General features: G+C 45.8%; 1 protein-coding gene across 1 annotated transcript in view; it reads left to right on the top strand.

Annotated features, from left to right (window-relative positions):
• The window catches only part of otog (otogelin), a 50,578-nt gene extending 37,341 nt beyond the window's left edge, over positions 1-13,237 (top strand). Inside the window, exons 41-56 of the mRNA XM_056413698.1 lie at positions 163-383; positions 512-650; positions 1,078-1,266; positions 2,911-3,120; positions 3,219-3,323; positions 3,927-4,031; positions 4,680-4,781; positions 4,960-5,058; positions 5,470-5,510; positions 5,603-5,678; positions 5,765-5,943; positions 6,018-6,122; positions 6,272-6,391; positions 8,592-8,637; positions 11,810-11,889; positions 11,996-13,237. Coding sequence (XP_056269673.1) covers positions 163-383; positions 512-650; positions 1,078-1,266; positions 2,911-3,120; positions 3,219-3,323; positions 3,927-4,031; positions 4,680-4,781; positions 4,960-5,058; positions 5,470-5,510; positions 5,603-5,678; positions 5,765-5,943; positions 6,018-6,122; positions 6,272-6,391; positions 8,592-8,637; positions 11,810-11,889; positions 11,996-12,196 — 2,018 coding nt within the window. The 3' untranslated portion in view covers positions 12,197-13,237. The remainder of the gene's footprint in view (positions 1-162; positions 384-511; positions 651-1,077; positions 1,267-2,910; positions 3,121-3,218; positions 3,324-3,926; positions 4,032-4,679; positions 4,782-4,959; positions 5,059-5,469; positions 5,511-5,602; positions 5,679-5,764; positions 5,944-6,017; positions 6,123-6,271; positions 6,392-8,591; positions 8,638-11,809; positions 11,890-11,995) is intronic.
• The last annotated feature ends 3,248 nt before the right edge of the window (positions 13,238-16,485 follow it).

Here is a 16,485-nt window from a genome sequence, read left to right as displayed (position 1 = left end):
CCGGATCGTTTTGTTGGATTGTGGATGTTTTGAAGCCTTGTGTTCGGCGATCTGGCCGCCGCCATCTTGGTTTCTTTGCAACCAGCGAGCAGCAGTTACCATATTCATGAGTTGGAGGACGTCAAGACGTCCTATAGGCTCATACCTCCCCCCCCCCCTCAGGTTTCTGTGACGGGGACCCGACTAACGACCTGACTCTGGCCGACGGCACCACGGTGGGCGCCGGCGAGGATCCGGACGTTTTCATCGACAGCTGGCAGGTTCCCAACACCACCGGCTACGTCAGCCACGGGCGCCACCGCGAGCTCAACTGCTCCACCAGCGACTGCTCCGGCTGCCTGCTCATGCTGCACAACGCCGCCTTCCGCCGCTGCCACGCCTTCGTACGTACGCCGGTCCACGGGGAGACTCGTACGACGGCGCTAGTCGACTCTTTGCTTGGCTCTGAAATAAACACCGTGAAAATAAAGTGAACAGAAAAAAAAATTTCCTGTCTGTTTCTGGTCTCCAGGTCCCGCCGAGCACCTTCTGTGAGGTGTGGGTCCGAGATGCGGAGTACGTCAACAACCAGTGTGTGGCGCTGGCCGCCTACGTGGCTTCGTGCCACAAGTTCAACGTCTGCATCGAGTGGAGGAGGCCGGACTACTGCCGTAAGAGGGGAACTCTCCAAATATACTAATAATACCGTCGGGTAGCGATCCAGACTCAATGCGGTTAAATACCTCGTTTATAGTCGCGAGCCTCAGTTTACGCTCTATGTGCTGCATTATTCTCCTCACCACCAGAGGGCGTACACACGAAAGGAACTGGGAGGAGTCACAAAGTCTGTCAATGTCACCTCCATGAATGTAACGATCAGAAAGTAGAATCTCGTATTCACGCATTAGTTTATTCCCTTCATACAAAGCCTGTGAAGAAAGAAGTCCGGTTGTAAAAGCATTGTATATATATATCTGTTGTAGTTTTCCTGCCTCACTACAGTGAAGATAAAGTAGGTTTCCGGAGGTTTGTAGTTCTTAAATGTGGGAGAGGACGTCCTGACCGTGGAGGTGGCCTCCCTGCCCCGTGTCTCTGCAGCCTCCTCGTGCCCCGGGGCCCTCCGGTATCGGGCCTGCCTGCCGGCCTGCACGTCTCAGTCCTGCCCCGACTACGACTTCGACTCGGACCCGGAGCAGTGCTCGGGCCTGACGGAGGGCTGCGAGTGCCCCGACGGGACGCTGCTCCACCGGCCGTACTCCGCCCTCTGCATCCCGCCGGAGAAGTGTGGTGAGAGACGGGTTGACGACGTCGGTGGTTTTCAGAGAACCTGTTAAATACAACGCAGGAGAGTTTATAATGTTCAATGTTTCTGAGGGCAACCAATGAATTCAAGGGACAACATTTGGAACATAGAGGAGTGGTCTGTGATGAGCAGTAAACACAAAGACCCGCATAGTCTAGCATAGCCTAGCATAGCCTAGTGTAGTCTAGTGTAGTCTAGTATAGCATAGTCTAGCATAGCCTAGTGTAGTCTAGTGTAGTCTAGTATAGCATAGCCTAGCATAGCCTAGTGTAGTCTAGCCAAGTATAGCCTAGCATAGCGTAGCCTAGTGTAGTCTAGTGTAGCCTAGCCTAGCATAGCCTAGCCTAGTGTAGCATAGCCTAGTGTAGCAGTGGCTGGCCTAGCCCAGTGGTGTAGCAGCAGCCGTGTAGCATAGCCTAGCCTAGTGTAGTCTAGCCTAGCCTAGTGTAGCCTAGCCTAGTGTAGTCTAGCATAGCCTAGCCTAGTGCAGTATGGCAGCCTAGTGTAGTCTAGCCTAGCCTAGTGTAGCATAGCCTAGTGTAGCATAGCCTAGTGTAGTCTAGCATAGCCTAGTGTAGCATAGCCTAGTGTGGTCTAGTGTGCCAGCCCAGTGCATAGCCAGCCCAGTGTAGTCTAGCCCAGTGTAGTCCAGCACAGCCAGCCCAGTGTGAGTCTAGCAGCCAGTGTAGTCTAGCCTAGCATAGCCCAGTGTAGTCAGCCAAGTGTAGCCCAGCCCAGTGTAGTCTAGCCTAGCCTAGTGTAGCCTGGCCCAGTGTAGTCAGCATAGCCTAGCCCAGTGTAGTCTAGCCTATCCCAGTGTAGTCTAGCCCAGTGTGGCAGCCTGGTGTGGCATAGCCCAGTGTAGTCAGGCCTAGCCCAGTGTAGTCTAGCCCAGCCCAGTGTAGTCAGCCTAGGTGTAGCATAGCCCAGTGCCCAGTGCAGTAGTCTAGCCCAGTGTAGTCTAGTGCAGCCAGCCCAGTGTAGTATGGCATCAGCCTGGTGTAGTCTAGCCCAGTGTAGTTCAGCAGCATAGCCCAGCCCAGTGCAGTCTGGCATGGCCTAGTGTAGTCTAGCCTATCCTAGTGTAGTCTAGCCTAGCCTAGTGTAGTCTAGCCTAGTGTAGTCTAGCCTAGTGTAGTCTGCCTAGCCTAGTGTAGTCTAGCATAGCCTAGCCTAGTGTAGTCTAGCATAGCCTAGCCTAGTCTAGCCTAGCCTAGTGTAGTCTATCATAGCCTAGCCTAGTGTAGTGTAGCATAGCCTAGCCTAGTGTAGTCTATCATAGCCTAGCCTAGTGTAGCATAGCCTAGCCTAGTGTAGTCTAGCATAGCCTAGTGTAGTCTAGTGTAGCATAGCCTAGCCTAGTCTAGCCTAGCCTAGTGTAGTCTATCATAGCCTAGCCTAGTGTAGTCTAGCCTAGCCTAGCATAGCCTAGCCTAGCGCTGATCGATCCGAGCTCCATTCAGAAAACCTAAAACTAGTTTGCTTGTCGTCTTCCAGGTAAACCTATAAGTATGACTTGAGACTTATTTCCGCATTCTTTAAAAGAATAAATAATAGTTTATTGCAATAGAGCCCCTCCAAGCTGTTGCTCTTGTTTGTGCCCCCGGCTGCGCGTGGTGTGTCGGCAGCCTGCACCGACAGCGCCGGCGTCCCCCGTGCGCACGGCGAGGTGTGGAAGGCCTCCAAGGACGCCTGCTGCCTGTACCGCTGCGACCGCGACGCCGTCGTCCCCGTGGAGTCGGACTGCTCCGGCGCCGCGCCGCCGCCGTGCCGCCGCGCCGCCGAGGTGCTCATCGGCCTGGCCGACGACAACAGCTGCTGCCCGCAGCAAGTCTGCGGTGAGGCGACGCTGCTTCCTCCAGACTCACTTCTACCAGGGAAAGAACGTCTGAGGCTCGTTGTTTTTACTTTCTTTATGTTTAATTGTTGTGTGCAGTGTGTAACCAGAGCCTGTGTGACTGGACCCCTCCGGACTGTAAATACGGGGAGAAACTGGCGTCGTACTACAGACTGGACTCCTGCTGCCCGGACTACGCGTGTGGTGAGTTCAAATGATCAACATCTGTATCACACGGTTCCAACACACATGTTTTGTGTCTTTACTTTTCCTCTGTCCTAGTGCATCTTTTTATTATTTATTCTAATTTTTTATTTTTTACTTATTTATTCATAATTTATTATCATTTGTCATTTATTATTTATTAATATTATTTATTTATCATTTATTATTTATAATGTATTTATTTATTATCATTTATCATATATTATTTATTCAATATAATTTATTTATTATCTATTATTCATAAACTACTTATAATGTATTATTATTTATTTACAAATACTGTATAAGAAAAGTAAAACAAAGTATCCCAACTAGACGATGTAGTCAATTAAATTATAATTATAATTTCTTTGTTTTATCTTGTTAAAATAAAATTTAAGAAATGTCAACCACAACTTTTTTTATTAGTGTATATATATTTATAAATATGTGATTTCTAAGGCGTTACTCAGTGACCGTGAGAGGCCTTTTATATGGTTGCACAGAACTAGCTGTTTCCAGTCTTTATGCTAAGCTAAACTAAGCTAAGCTAAGGTCCTCCTGGACTATAAAATAACTGTATTTTAATATTCTGTTTTTCAGAGTGTGACCCTGAACGCTGCGAGCCGGACCTCCTGTCCTGCAGAGACGACCAGACGCTCATCAACACCAGAGCCGACGGCAGCTGCTGCCCCGCCCCCATCTGCAGTCAGTAACACACGCAGCCGGTTACACGCGCAGCTGGTTACACGCGCAGCCGGTAACACGCGCAGCCGGTTACACACGCAGCCTGTAACACGCGCAGCCGGTAACACGCGCAGCCTGTAACACGCGCAGCCGGTAACACGCGCAGCCGGTTACACACGCAGCCGGTAACACGCGCAGCTGGTAACACACGCAGCCGGTTACACACGCAGCCGGTAACACGCGCAGCTGGTAACACACGCAGCCGGTAACACACGCAGCCGGTTACACGCGCAGCCGGTAACACGCGCAGCCTGTAACACGCGCAGCCGGTAACACGCGCAGCCTGTAACACGCGCAGCCGGTTACACTCGCAGCCGGTTACACTCGCAGCCGGTTACACACGCAGCCGGTTACACACGCAGCCTGTTACACACGCAGCCGGTTACACACGCAGCCGGTTACACACGCAGCTGGTAACACACGCAGCCGGTAACACACGCAGCCGGTTACACACGCAGCCGGTTACACACGCAGCCGGTAACACGCGCAGCCGGTAACACACGCAGCCGGTGAAGCAGCAGGTTGACGAGAAGCTGGCACTGTAAACGAACAATGTGTGTGTGTGTGTCTTTGTGTGTGTGTTCTGTCTGTGTGTGTGTGTGACTGCAGTGTGTACTTCCTGTCCGGAGACGCCGCCGCTCTGCCGGGACGGCGAGGTGCTGACGGTGGACCCCAACACCACGGACCACTGCTGCCCCGCCTACCAGTGTGGTCAGAGGACACGCACACACACACACACACACACACACACACACACACACACACTTTGTACAGTCTGGATATTTGAAAAAAAATGTCATGATAAAAATAAATGATAAAAATAAAAAAGCAAGTACCACAAAAGTCAAGACCTGTGTGTGTGTGTGTGTGTGTGTGTGTGTGTGTGCAGTGTGTGAGCCCTCCAGGTGTCCTGTACTTGTTTGTGCTGTTGGGATGTCGGTGGCGTCCGTGTCCGGTCCCGCTTCGTGCTGTCAGAACCAAACATGCGGTACGACTTTAAAATGATGGAAGATCCACATAAAAATAATAAAAGTGTTTTAAAGTGATTTTAATTAGTTTTAAAGTGGTCTTAAAGTGATTTAATTAGTTTGAATGTGTTTTTAAAGTGATTTAATTTGTTTTAAATTGTTTTTAAAGTGATTTAATTAGTTTTAATGTGTTTTTAAAGTGATTTCATTTGTTTTTATGTGTTTTTAAAGTGATTTCATTTGTTTTAATGTGTTTTTAAAGTGATTTCATTTGTTTTAAATTGTTTTAAAAGTGATTTCATTTGTTTTAAAGTGTTTTTAAAGTGATTTTAAATTGTTTTAAAGTGTTTTAATGTCCTGATCGTTTGACCTCGTGAAGCCTAAACCCAGCTGGAGGAGAAGGTGATGACCTCGTGTTTTTGTGGTTTCAGAGTGTTCCTGTGAAAACATCTCCTCCCCAAAATGTGGCCTGGTACGTCACGACTTCATATCTCCGTATATGTTATATGTAATGTTCTGTGTTCTGTGTCACGCTCCCTGATTGGTTCTCCATGTGTTCTTCAGGGAGAAGCCGCCCAGCTGGACCGGGCCTTCCTGTCCGACCCTCAGAACCAGTGCTCCTGTAGGAGATTCAAGTGTGGTGAGTTCCTGATGTGAACTTCATGTAGCCAGTTTCTTGTGTTCACTGTGACCTCTGACCTTGGCTGTGTGTGTGTGTGTGTGCAGTGCGCGAGGCGGTGTGTGTGTTCGGCGAGCGCGGCGTGCTGCGTCCGGGTCAGACGCTGGTGGAGCGCCACGGTGACGGCGTGTGTCTCAGCCGGCAGTGCAGCCGCAGCATCGACCCGACGAGCGGCTTCAACCTGCTGCGCTCCAACAGCATCAACTGCTCCGCCCACTGCCAGCCAGTGAGACGCACACACACACACACACACACACACAATGTCACCATGGCACCAAACCAATCGGCACCGTGTTTCAGAACCAGGTCTACGTCCCTCCGAAGGACCAGACGGCGTGCTGCGGAGTGTGTCGGAACATTTCCTGCCTCCACGAACACGAGAACGGGACGACGCTTCTCTACAAGGTGGAAGTCATTCTCTCTCCTCACCACCAGGGGGCGACTGTGTTAGTAGTAGTAGTACTAGTAGTACTTTAGTACTAGTAGTACTGTAGTACTAGTAGTAGTACACGTAGTACTGTAGTACATGAGTTGACGCTGTGCTGTGTTTTCAGCCGGGGAAGTCCTGGGTATCAAACTGTGTGAAGTTTTCCTGCACTGAGACTCGTTCTGGACCGACGCTCATCTCCTCCTCCTACAGCTGCCCCCCGTTCAACGAGACGGAGTGTGTGAAGGTCAGCACACACACACACACACACACACACACATATATATATCTCTTATATATACAAATATATATATCTTATATAAACATATATATATCTTATATATACATATATATATATTAGTGCTGTGAAGAATAACGCGTTAACTCAGTTAATTCAATTTCAGGTTTAACTAGTTATATTTTTTTAACGCATTTAACGCATGCGCAGAATGAGCTTCCAATCCGTCTGTTGTTGGTCGTCGGGACGAAAAAAAAGTCACTTGCAAAATGAGCTTCCAATACACCTTCAATCTGAACTCTGTCCGCTCTCATGCAGACGGTCTGTTCATCGGTAATGATCCTTCCGCAGGTTCACCTCCGGAAACCTTGTTACGACTTCTACTTCCTGTAGATCAGGGTCTCAACACGTCGATCGCGACCTGCCAGTCGATCGCGGCGTAGTGTTGGTAGATCGCATGACATTAAAGAGATTGGCCCGCCCCCTGACATTGATTCAGCCCTCTGAAGAAGAGGTCTTAAGTCTGCTCTCTTAAGTCTACTCTTGTGTCTGCTGACTGTGACTGAAATTGAAGCTGGTTCAATAAGAGAGGAGCTTGATAACTAAAGGCTCAAAGCCCTGGCCTTTTAAGACTCTTTTAACTACAAGAGTAGTCAAGCATTTAGTGAGCGAAGTTTCCTAGTGGGCAATATGCAATGGTCCGACAAGCTTCCAATGGATGAGCATCACCAATCAAGGCTTTGTAGGTTAAGCAAGAAATTAAAAAGTGAATTTGATTCTTTGGGAGCTAGTGCAGAGCAGTTGCATAGCAGGTGATGTGATCTTCTTTCTTAGTTTTAGTGAGACACGAGCTGCAGCATTCTGGATCAACTGAGGGACCTAAGATTTATTAGAGCCTGATAATAAGGGAGTTGCAGTAATCCAGTCTCGAAGAGTAACGCTACGAACCAATTTTTTCTGCGTTCTCTATCGCACGCCTTTGTTCTTTTATTAAACTAAACGCCTGTTGTTGATCGATCTCCACAGCAGCATGTCATTTCTGTCTCTTCGCGTTGCGTTAACACTTATCGATCTCCGTCCCGCGCGCCACAGAGCTCCGTGCGCATCGGGACCGAGCAAAAAAAAAGTCACTTGTCAATCTGTCCACCTGTCCGGGCCGGTGAGGTTTCAGCTTTGCAGCGGTGTCCCCGCCGTCCCTTTCATCACGGCCCAGTTCATGAAGAAAACCCACACAGTCAGTTTGCCTCAGCAGCTGCTAGAGGAAGACTAGAGGCCTTTAGATTGTATCATGGTGGAGTTCATGGTTGACAAACAAGAGAAAAATGTTCTGTTTAACCCTCCTGTTACCTTTACATTTACTAACATATTTTACCCTCGGGGTCAATTTGACCCCAGCAATTAAAACCTCCAGAAAATTATTAGAATTAATATTGCTTCCCAAGTTTAAGTGTGAGGTACTTTATGTTTGTTTGTTGACTACCTAAATAGCCCTTTAAATAAATAAACACAGTGAAAAACAGCCTGGGGTCAAATTGACCCCAAAGAACATCGACATTAAACATTGAATGGGGTCAAATTGACCCGAAAGGTAACAGGAGGGTTAAACATTCTGTTTAGGATGAAGATGTATTTATGTTCCATATGGAAGAAAACTGCTAAATAACTGCTGAGTTGCAGCACCATTGTATAGAATAATGTATAAATGTATATATCCGTCTTTTGTCATAAATCTCTATGTTCTCACAAAATATACCGAGAATATCGGTAATATGTGATTAATCATGATTAATCCACAAAAACCTGTGATTAACCCGATTAAATTTTTTTATCGTTTCACAGCCCTAATATATATATATCTTATATATATACATATATACATATATATCTATCTTATATATACATATTTATATATATCTTATATATACATATATTCATATATATCTTATATAAATATATATATTATATATATATCTTATATATATATATATATACATATAGTAGCTTTTAAAGGAGGTTTAAATCGATGTTCTAAATATGAAAACAGTTTTAAGACTCCAGCTCAAGATGGACGACAGTTCTGAGGGAAGTCGCTCGTATCTTTCGTCTTTTGTTTCTCGATCGTGATCCGACACGTTGAAGATGTTCTCCGCCGTCGACCTTCTGAAGAAACTCTTCATTTATTGCTCAACATTTTGTGTCTTCTCTTCAGATCGGAGGAACCGTCGTGAGTTACATGGACGAATGCTGCAAGACGTGTGAGTAGCTGATCTGAGCGCAGCGGCGCAAGCTAGTTAGCGCCACGTGCTAGTTAGCGTAGCGCCGCCTGTTGTTTTCCTGTTGATTGACATGAGCGATCGGTCTTCGTGCTTTTCAGTGACGACTTGTCCGATGTTAGCGTGTGGTGTTTGTGCTGCTGCTCACCATCATGTACCCCCCCCCCCACCAGGTGCTGGACTCCCTCTGTTCCCCGTTAGCCCCCTGACTCCCACGGTGTACACAAACTGTGAACGAGGTACCCACAACAACAAGGCCCGCGGTGCCATTGTTGATATTCAACAATGTACTCCCGCCAAAATAAAACCATAGCTCACACAGGAAGTGTGACTGCAGCCCCACCTGCAGGACGCTCCTCTCCACTGCGCCTCATCTCAGGTCGACGGGAAATCAAAACGTGTCCATTTAAAAAATAAAAAAAATCAATCCTATATTTTTTGGTGCTCCAAAAATATCAAAATAAAAACATCTCCGGTGCGTCGCATCCTCGTCGCTCCCCGGAGCTTCAGTTGTCAAGGAGGTAGATGAAGGAGGCGGGGACACGCTCCTGGAAGTAGGCCGAGGATGATGTCACACTTGAGAGGACAGCAGCAAGTATTGACCCCCCCCCCCCCCCCACAGCTCCTCCCCGTTTAGCTTCGCCCGGGCGGTGCCTTGTTGATTGCCAACAATGTGCTGTTGGCAGCCGTCTGCATGCGTCGCTAGAGGCCGAGTGGAAACTGAAGCTGCTGCGTGAGGCACGGCGCCATCAGAGAGGCATCAGTGCACATGGAGAGCAACGACTCTCAGCCTCCAGGGGAACCTCTCCTGGTCCGAGTGCAACGACTCTCAGCCTCCAGGGGAACCTCTCCTGGTCCGAGTGCAACGACTCTCAGCCTCCAGGGGAACCTCCTGACGGATCAACATGAGGCTCAATAGTGCAAAGAAAGAGAAGAAAACATCCAAGTCTAGTTTTGTTCAACACTCAGAGCTCGTCCCTGTGGAACAAAAGAATCTAACTGGACTAAAGCAGATGCCAGTTAATAATATATGAGGCCACTTATGATGCCTCACTTATGATGCCACACATATGATGCCTCACTTATGATGCCTCATGTATGAGGCCACTTATGATGCCTCACGTATGAGGCCACACTTATGATGCCTCACTTATGATGCCTCACTTATGAGGCCACACTTATGAGGCCTCACTTATGAGGCCACACTTATGATGCCTCACTTATGATGCCTCACTTATGAGGCCACACTTATGATGCCTCACTTATGATGCCTCACTTATGAGGCCTCACTTATGATGCCTCACGTATGAGGCCACACTTATGATGCCTCACTTATGATGCCTCACTTATGAGGCCACACTTATGATGCCTCACTTATGAGGCCACACTTATGATGCCTCACTTATGATGCCTCACTTATGAGGCCACACTTATGATGCCTCACTTATGATGCCTCACTTATGAGGCCTCACTTATGATGCCTCACTTATGATGCCTCACGTATGAGGCCACACTTATGATGCCTCACTTATGATGCCTCACTTATGAGGCCACACTTATGATGCCTCACTTATGAGGCCACACTTATGATGCCTCACGTATGAGGCCACACTTATGATGCCTCACGTATGAGGCCACACTTATGATGCCACTTATGATGCCTCACTTATGAGGCCACACTTATGAGGCCACACTTATGATGCCTCACTTATGAGGCCACTTATGATGCCTTACTTATGAGGCCACACTTATGATGCCTCACTTATGATGCCTCACTTATGAGGCCACACTTATGATGCCTCACTTATGATGCCTCACGTATGAGGCCACTTATGATGCCTCACGTATGAGGCCACACTTATGATGCCTCACTTATGAGGCCACACTTATGAGGCCACACTTATGATGCCTCACGTATGAGGCCAATTATGATGCCACTTATGATGCCTTACTTATGAGGCCACACTTATGATGCCTCACTTATGAGGCCACACTTATGATGCCTCACTTATGATGCCTCACGTATGAGGCCACACTTATGATGCCTCACTTATGATGCCTCACGTATGAGGCCACTTATGATGCCTCACGTATGAGGCCACACTTATGATGCCTCACTTATGATGCCTCACGTATGAGGCCACACTTATGATGCCTCACGTATGAGGCCACTTATGATGCCTCACGTATGAGGCCACACATATGATGCCTCACTTATGATGCCTCACTTATGAGGCCACACATATGATGCCTCACTTATGATGCCTCACTTACGAGGCCACACATATGATGCCTCACTTATGATGCCACGTATGAGGCCACACATATGATGCCCCGCGTGATGCCACATAGCAGCTCTCCGTTTCTGCTCAGTTTGTTTTATAAATGACACACGTTGACGGCTGCATGTTTACTAAATGTTTTATTCATTTTATTAATCGATATATTTGTTTTGATAGTTGAACAGATTTATCTCGACATGTTTCATGTGATGAAATCATGAATGATGTCATCAGCCCTTTATATTTAGGTTTTGTCTCGTTTGTGAAGCTTCCTCCTCGGTTGCATGATCTACTTCCCGTGGGCATGATCTACTTCCTGTGTGCACAATCTACTTCCCGTGGGCACAATCTACTTCCTGTGTGCACAATCTACTTCCTGTGTGCACAATCTACTTCCTGTGTGCTTGATCTACTTCCCGTGTGTTTGATCTACTTCCCGTGTGATTGATCTACTTCCCGTGTGCTTGATCTACTTCCTGTGTGCATGATCTACTTCCTGTGTGCTTGATCTACTTCCTGTGTGCATGATCTACTTCCCGTGTGCTTGATCTACTTCCCGTGTGCTCGATCTACTTCCTGTTTGCATGATCTACTTCCCGTGTGCTTGATCTACTTCCCGTGTGCTCGATCTACTTCCCGTGTGCTTGATCTACTTCCCGTGTGCTTGATCTACTTCCCGTGTGCTCGATCTGCTTCCCGTGTGCTCGATCTACTTCCCGTGTGCTCGATCTACTTCCCGTGTGCTTGATCTACTTCCCGTGTGCTCGATCTACTTCCCGTGTCTCCTCTGAGACCTTCTCGTCTCCGCTCTGCTTTCGTGTTTCCCGCGCCGGCTTCGCCCCGACTCATCGCTTCTGTTGTCGCGGCGACAGGCAAAGAAGACGGGAAGTCGTGCCAGAAGGTGACGGTGAGGATGACGATCCGGAAGAACGACTGCCGCAGCAACCGGCCGGTGAGTTCGGAGCTATTTACCAAAATACAAACGGCAGGCGGCGTGCGGCCGATTGGCTCTCTTTGCGTGGCCCCGCCCCCTGTGCCGACTCTGTGGTGCGCCGCAGGTGAACATCGTGTCGTGTGACGGGAAGTGTCCGTCCGCCAGCATCTACAACTACAACATCAACACGTACGCCCGCTTCTGCAAATGCTGCCGCGAGACGGGGCTGCAGCGGCGCTCCGTGCAGCTCTACTGCAGCGGCAACGCCACCTGGGTGGGCTACGGCATCCAGGAGCCCACCGACTGCTCCTGCCAGTGGTCCTAGACACACACACACACACACACACACACGTCAGCCGGGATGCTTTAGGGAGTTTGGAGAGTGGAATACTGAGCTCCGATTGGCCGGACTGCGTGAGTGAGTTGTTCTGCTGCCTCTGCTGGCAAGGAGGTGGTACTGTGCGGCACTGAAGGTGACCTTTGACCTCTGACATCTGCTATAGAGTCACACACACACAAAACGTACTTCTGACGTCACTACAGCGTGATTTTTGTCAATGTTTTTTTGTTTAGGAGAATGTTGATTCATCCGAATATAAACACAGTTAAATGTATTAAAGGTTTCACTTTGTAATCGTTCTGTTCTTACGGCCTGATTTTAAATGACAAGTTACAACAGGGGAACTCCACGGTCGTCTTTCTGTGCTCTAATATGTCAAATGATATGAGGTAAAACACTTAATACGCATCGACAAGGAACTCACTGACGTCAACTCATGTCCGTCAGCACGTTGAAGATCTAATTCATCTTTATTGGAGAAATGTCGCGGGCAAAATGTTTGTGTATGAATTTGTAAAATCACGAATTGGAGCGCAGAAATAAATGTCAGAATCCACAACTCCAGTAGATTTATTCTCCACTGTGTGAAAAACAACTCACAGGCCGTTTATTGAAGTATAATAACTCGTCTCTGCCGCCTCCCTGTCAGCCGGCACAGAGGAAGAGAGTCTTCAGTTGTTCATGAACGGAAAGATTTTAAGATCTGTGTCAAAAACATGAGAAAAAATGACAATCAGGAAACGACTCGCTTCAGTCCGTCGTCGATGTTTTGGAAAATCACAAATTACCCAGAATTCCTCACGATGTGCCTTGTTTTGTAAATAACTTTTAACATTTTTTTCAGATTCTTAGATATTTCTCTTTTTTAGAAGGATAATAAACTGTATATTCAGTGATGTTGGCTTAATATAATCAATGTAGAGGTGTAGCAACTGATTTACATCCAGCTATACGGGGAGCACTTTATTTATTTATTGGAGTTTGATAGAGAACAAACGTTCTGATATTTATGGACGACAACGCAGAGAGAAGAGACGCAAGAACCACCAGAACCAACAGAACCATCCTTTTGGTTTTATAACCAATTACAATATATATTAATGTTTATTAATATATATAAATATATATAAATATACATTTATATATAAATATACATAACATATGTATACATTAATATATATATATATACATTAATATATATATATGTATCTATTTATATTTACATTATCATATATTTCTATATATATAAATATGTTCATATATATGCAGTATATATATATATATATGTATAAATATATACATATATATGTATAAATATATACATTAATATATATACATTAATATATATATATCTATTTATATACATTTATATTTACATTATCATATATTTATATATATATAAATATTTTCATATATATGCAGTCTATATATGTATAAATATATACATATATAAATATATATAAACAAATATATGTATATATGTGTATATATATATATTGAGCATAGTGGTGCGTAATAGATCTTCCTCTCTGGAATAAATCCTAAATGTATTTGTTCATATCAAACAGACCCATCTGTACCTGCAGTCTGTCATGGGGAACATATATGTTGTACTGTAATAAATGATGAAAAAAATATTAATAAGAAAAGAACGGTTTGCCTGGATAGTCGATTTAAAGAGGATTTGTATCATAAAAATGTACATTTGCATTTTCAATAAATATTTCCTGGAAAAAAAAGAAGTTTGTTTGTGGTTTTTATTCACTAACTGGACGATAAGCCGTGCAGGTAGTGTTATTCATATTCTAATGTTACCGTTAAAATTATTATATTTTTTAAAAACATGGTAATTAGCAGCGAAAGCGAAAGCGTGTACGAATAACATTATGAACAGATTAACTACTGACTCCAGATGTTGCCGTTCATCTTTTAATACTTTCATCAAGACAGTTTAATCACCTACAGACATCCTGTCCATGTCCAATTATTAATGATTTATAAAGTTTTGTTTTGTATTTTCTTTGCTGAATCACCTGAACATGAGACTTGTTGTACTTCCTTCTCTTTGGAATAAGTTGCCCGTGTTCGTTTGAACACGTGGAGCCGGATGTTCCTACGGTAGCCCGGAAAGGACAAACGGTTCTGTTGGCTGCAGTCTGCCGCCTCGCCACCGGGGGGCGCCAGATCCCCCGCGCTGCACCTTTAACCTCTCGCTCTCTTTGGGTTAAACTCTTGACGTTTAGATCTTTGTTCTTCAGGGTTCGTGCAGTCGACTCATTACAGATGTTTCTGTAAGAGTGTTTGGTATCAAATGAAGTGTGACCAGGAAATCCAGAGGAAGTCCGAAGCTCCTCCTCCTCCTCCTCCTCCTCCTCTCAGACCCACCAGCCGCTCTGGGCTCTCGAGTCGAGGAAACCGACACCGAGCCGTGAACACACCAAATCCGACGAGTTTGGACACGGGGTCAGCTGACCAGGGGGCGTGGCCTCAGCATCAGGAACATGTTTCACACATTGGAAGAAGAACAAAAAAATTAAAGCATCCAATAATGTGTCGTGTCATGAAAATGACAACACATTATGAACACTAAAGAATAACACACACACACACACACAGACACACACTCTCACACATACACACACACTCACACACAGACACACACTGACACATACACTCACACACAGTTACACACATATACTCACACACACTCACACACAGACACTCACACACAGACACACACTCATACATACACTCACACACAAACACACACACAAACACTCACAGACACACACACACTCACACATACACACACACACACACACACACACTCACACACACACACACACACACACACACACACACTCACACACACACACACACACACACAAACACACACACACACACACTCACACACACACTCACACACACACACTCACACACAGACACACACATATACTCATACACACTCGCACACACACACTCACACACTCACACACACTCACACACACACACACACACACACTCACACACACACACTCACACACTCACACACACAGACACACTCACACATAAACACACACACTCACACACTCACACACAGACACACACATAGACTCACACACACTCACACATATACTCACACACAGACACACACTCACACATAAACACACACACTCACACACAGACACACACATATACTCACACACAGACACACACATAGACTCACACACACTCACACACAGACACACACATAGACTCACACACACACACACACACACACATAGACTCACACACTCACACACACACACTCACACATAAACACACACACTCACACACAGACACACACATAGACTCACACACACTCACACACAGACACACACATAGACTCACACACACTCACACACACTCACACACACACACACACACACATACACTCACACACACACACACACACACACACACACACACTCACACACACACACACACACACACACACACACACACTCTGACTGAAATGCAAGACGCTCGCAGACGGAAACCAGATTAAGAGCTTCAGACCAGCTGAGAGGCGGGAAGAGGATCTGGAGGGGGGGGGCAGGAAGGCTGTGTGTGTGTGTGTGTGTGTGTGTGGGGGGGGGTCGAGCAGGAAGGCTGTGTGTGTGTGTGTGTGTGTGGGGGGGGGGGCTTTGTTAAAAATACTCTGCAGAATATAATTTTAGTGATCGTCAAATGTCAAATTTTCACACAAAAATGACATATATACACAATACATGTATATATATATATGTACAGTATATATATAAATATATATACAGTATGAATATATATATACAATATGTATACAGTATAAAATATACACTTTTATTAATCCCCAAGGGGAAATTAGTTCTCTGCATTTAACCCATCCTTAGTTATTAAGGAGCAGTGGGCTGCAGTGGAAGCAACTGGGGGTTCAGTGCCTTGCTCAAGGACACTTCCACTTGCAACTAATGGGGAGAGCCGGGATCGAACCGACAACCTTGAGGTTGCAGGACAGCCCTCTTACCCTACTGAGCTACAGCCGCCCCCAGTATACATACTGTATCTACATTATATATGCAGTATACATACAGTATATATACTGTGTATATATATATATATATGTGTGTGTACTATATGAAACCTTGTTAGTAAACTACTAATGAGCTCCTTGATTTCAGCATTTAATCCATTAAAACTAAAATAAATAAATTTTATTTTGTTTCTCTTGAAGTTTAAAAAACAGAATTTTTCGG

The sequence above is a fragment of the Pseudoliparis swirei genome, chromosome 4, assembly GCF_029220125.1.
Source record: "Pseudoliparis swirei isolate HS2019 ecotype Mariana Trench chromosome 4, NWPU_hadal_v1, whole genome shotgun sequence".
Taxonomy (NCBI): domain Eukaryota; kingdom Metazoa; phylum Chordata; class Actinopteri; order Perciformes; family Liparidae; genus Pseudoliparis; species Pseudoliparis swirei.
Note: the sequence above shows the minus strand (reverse complement) of the source record. Positions and strands in the feature narration are given on the sequence as shown.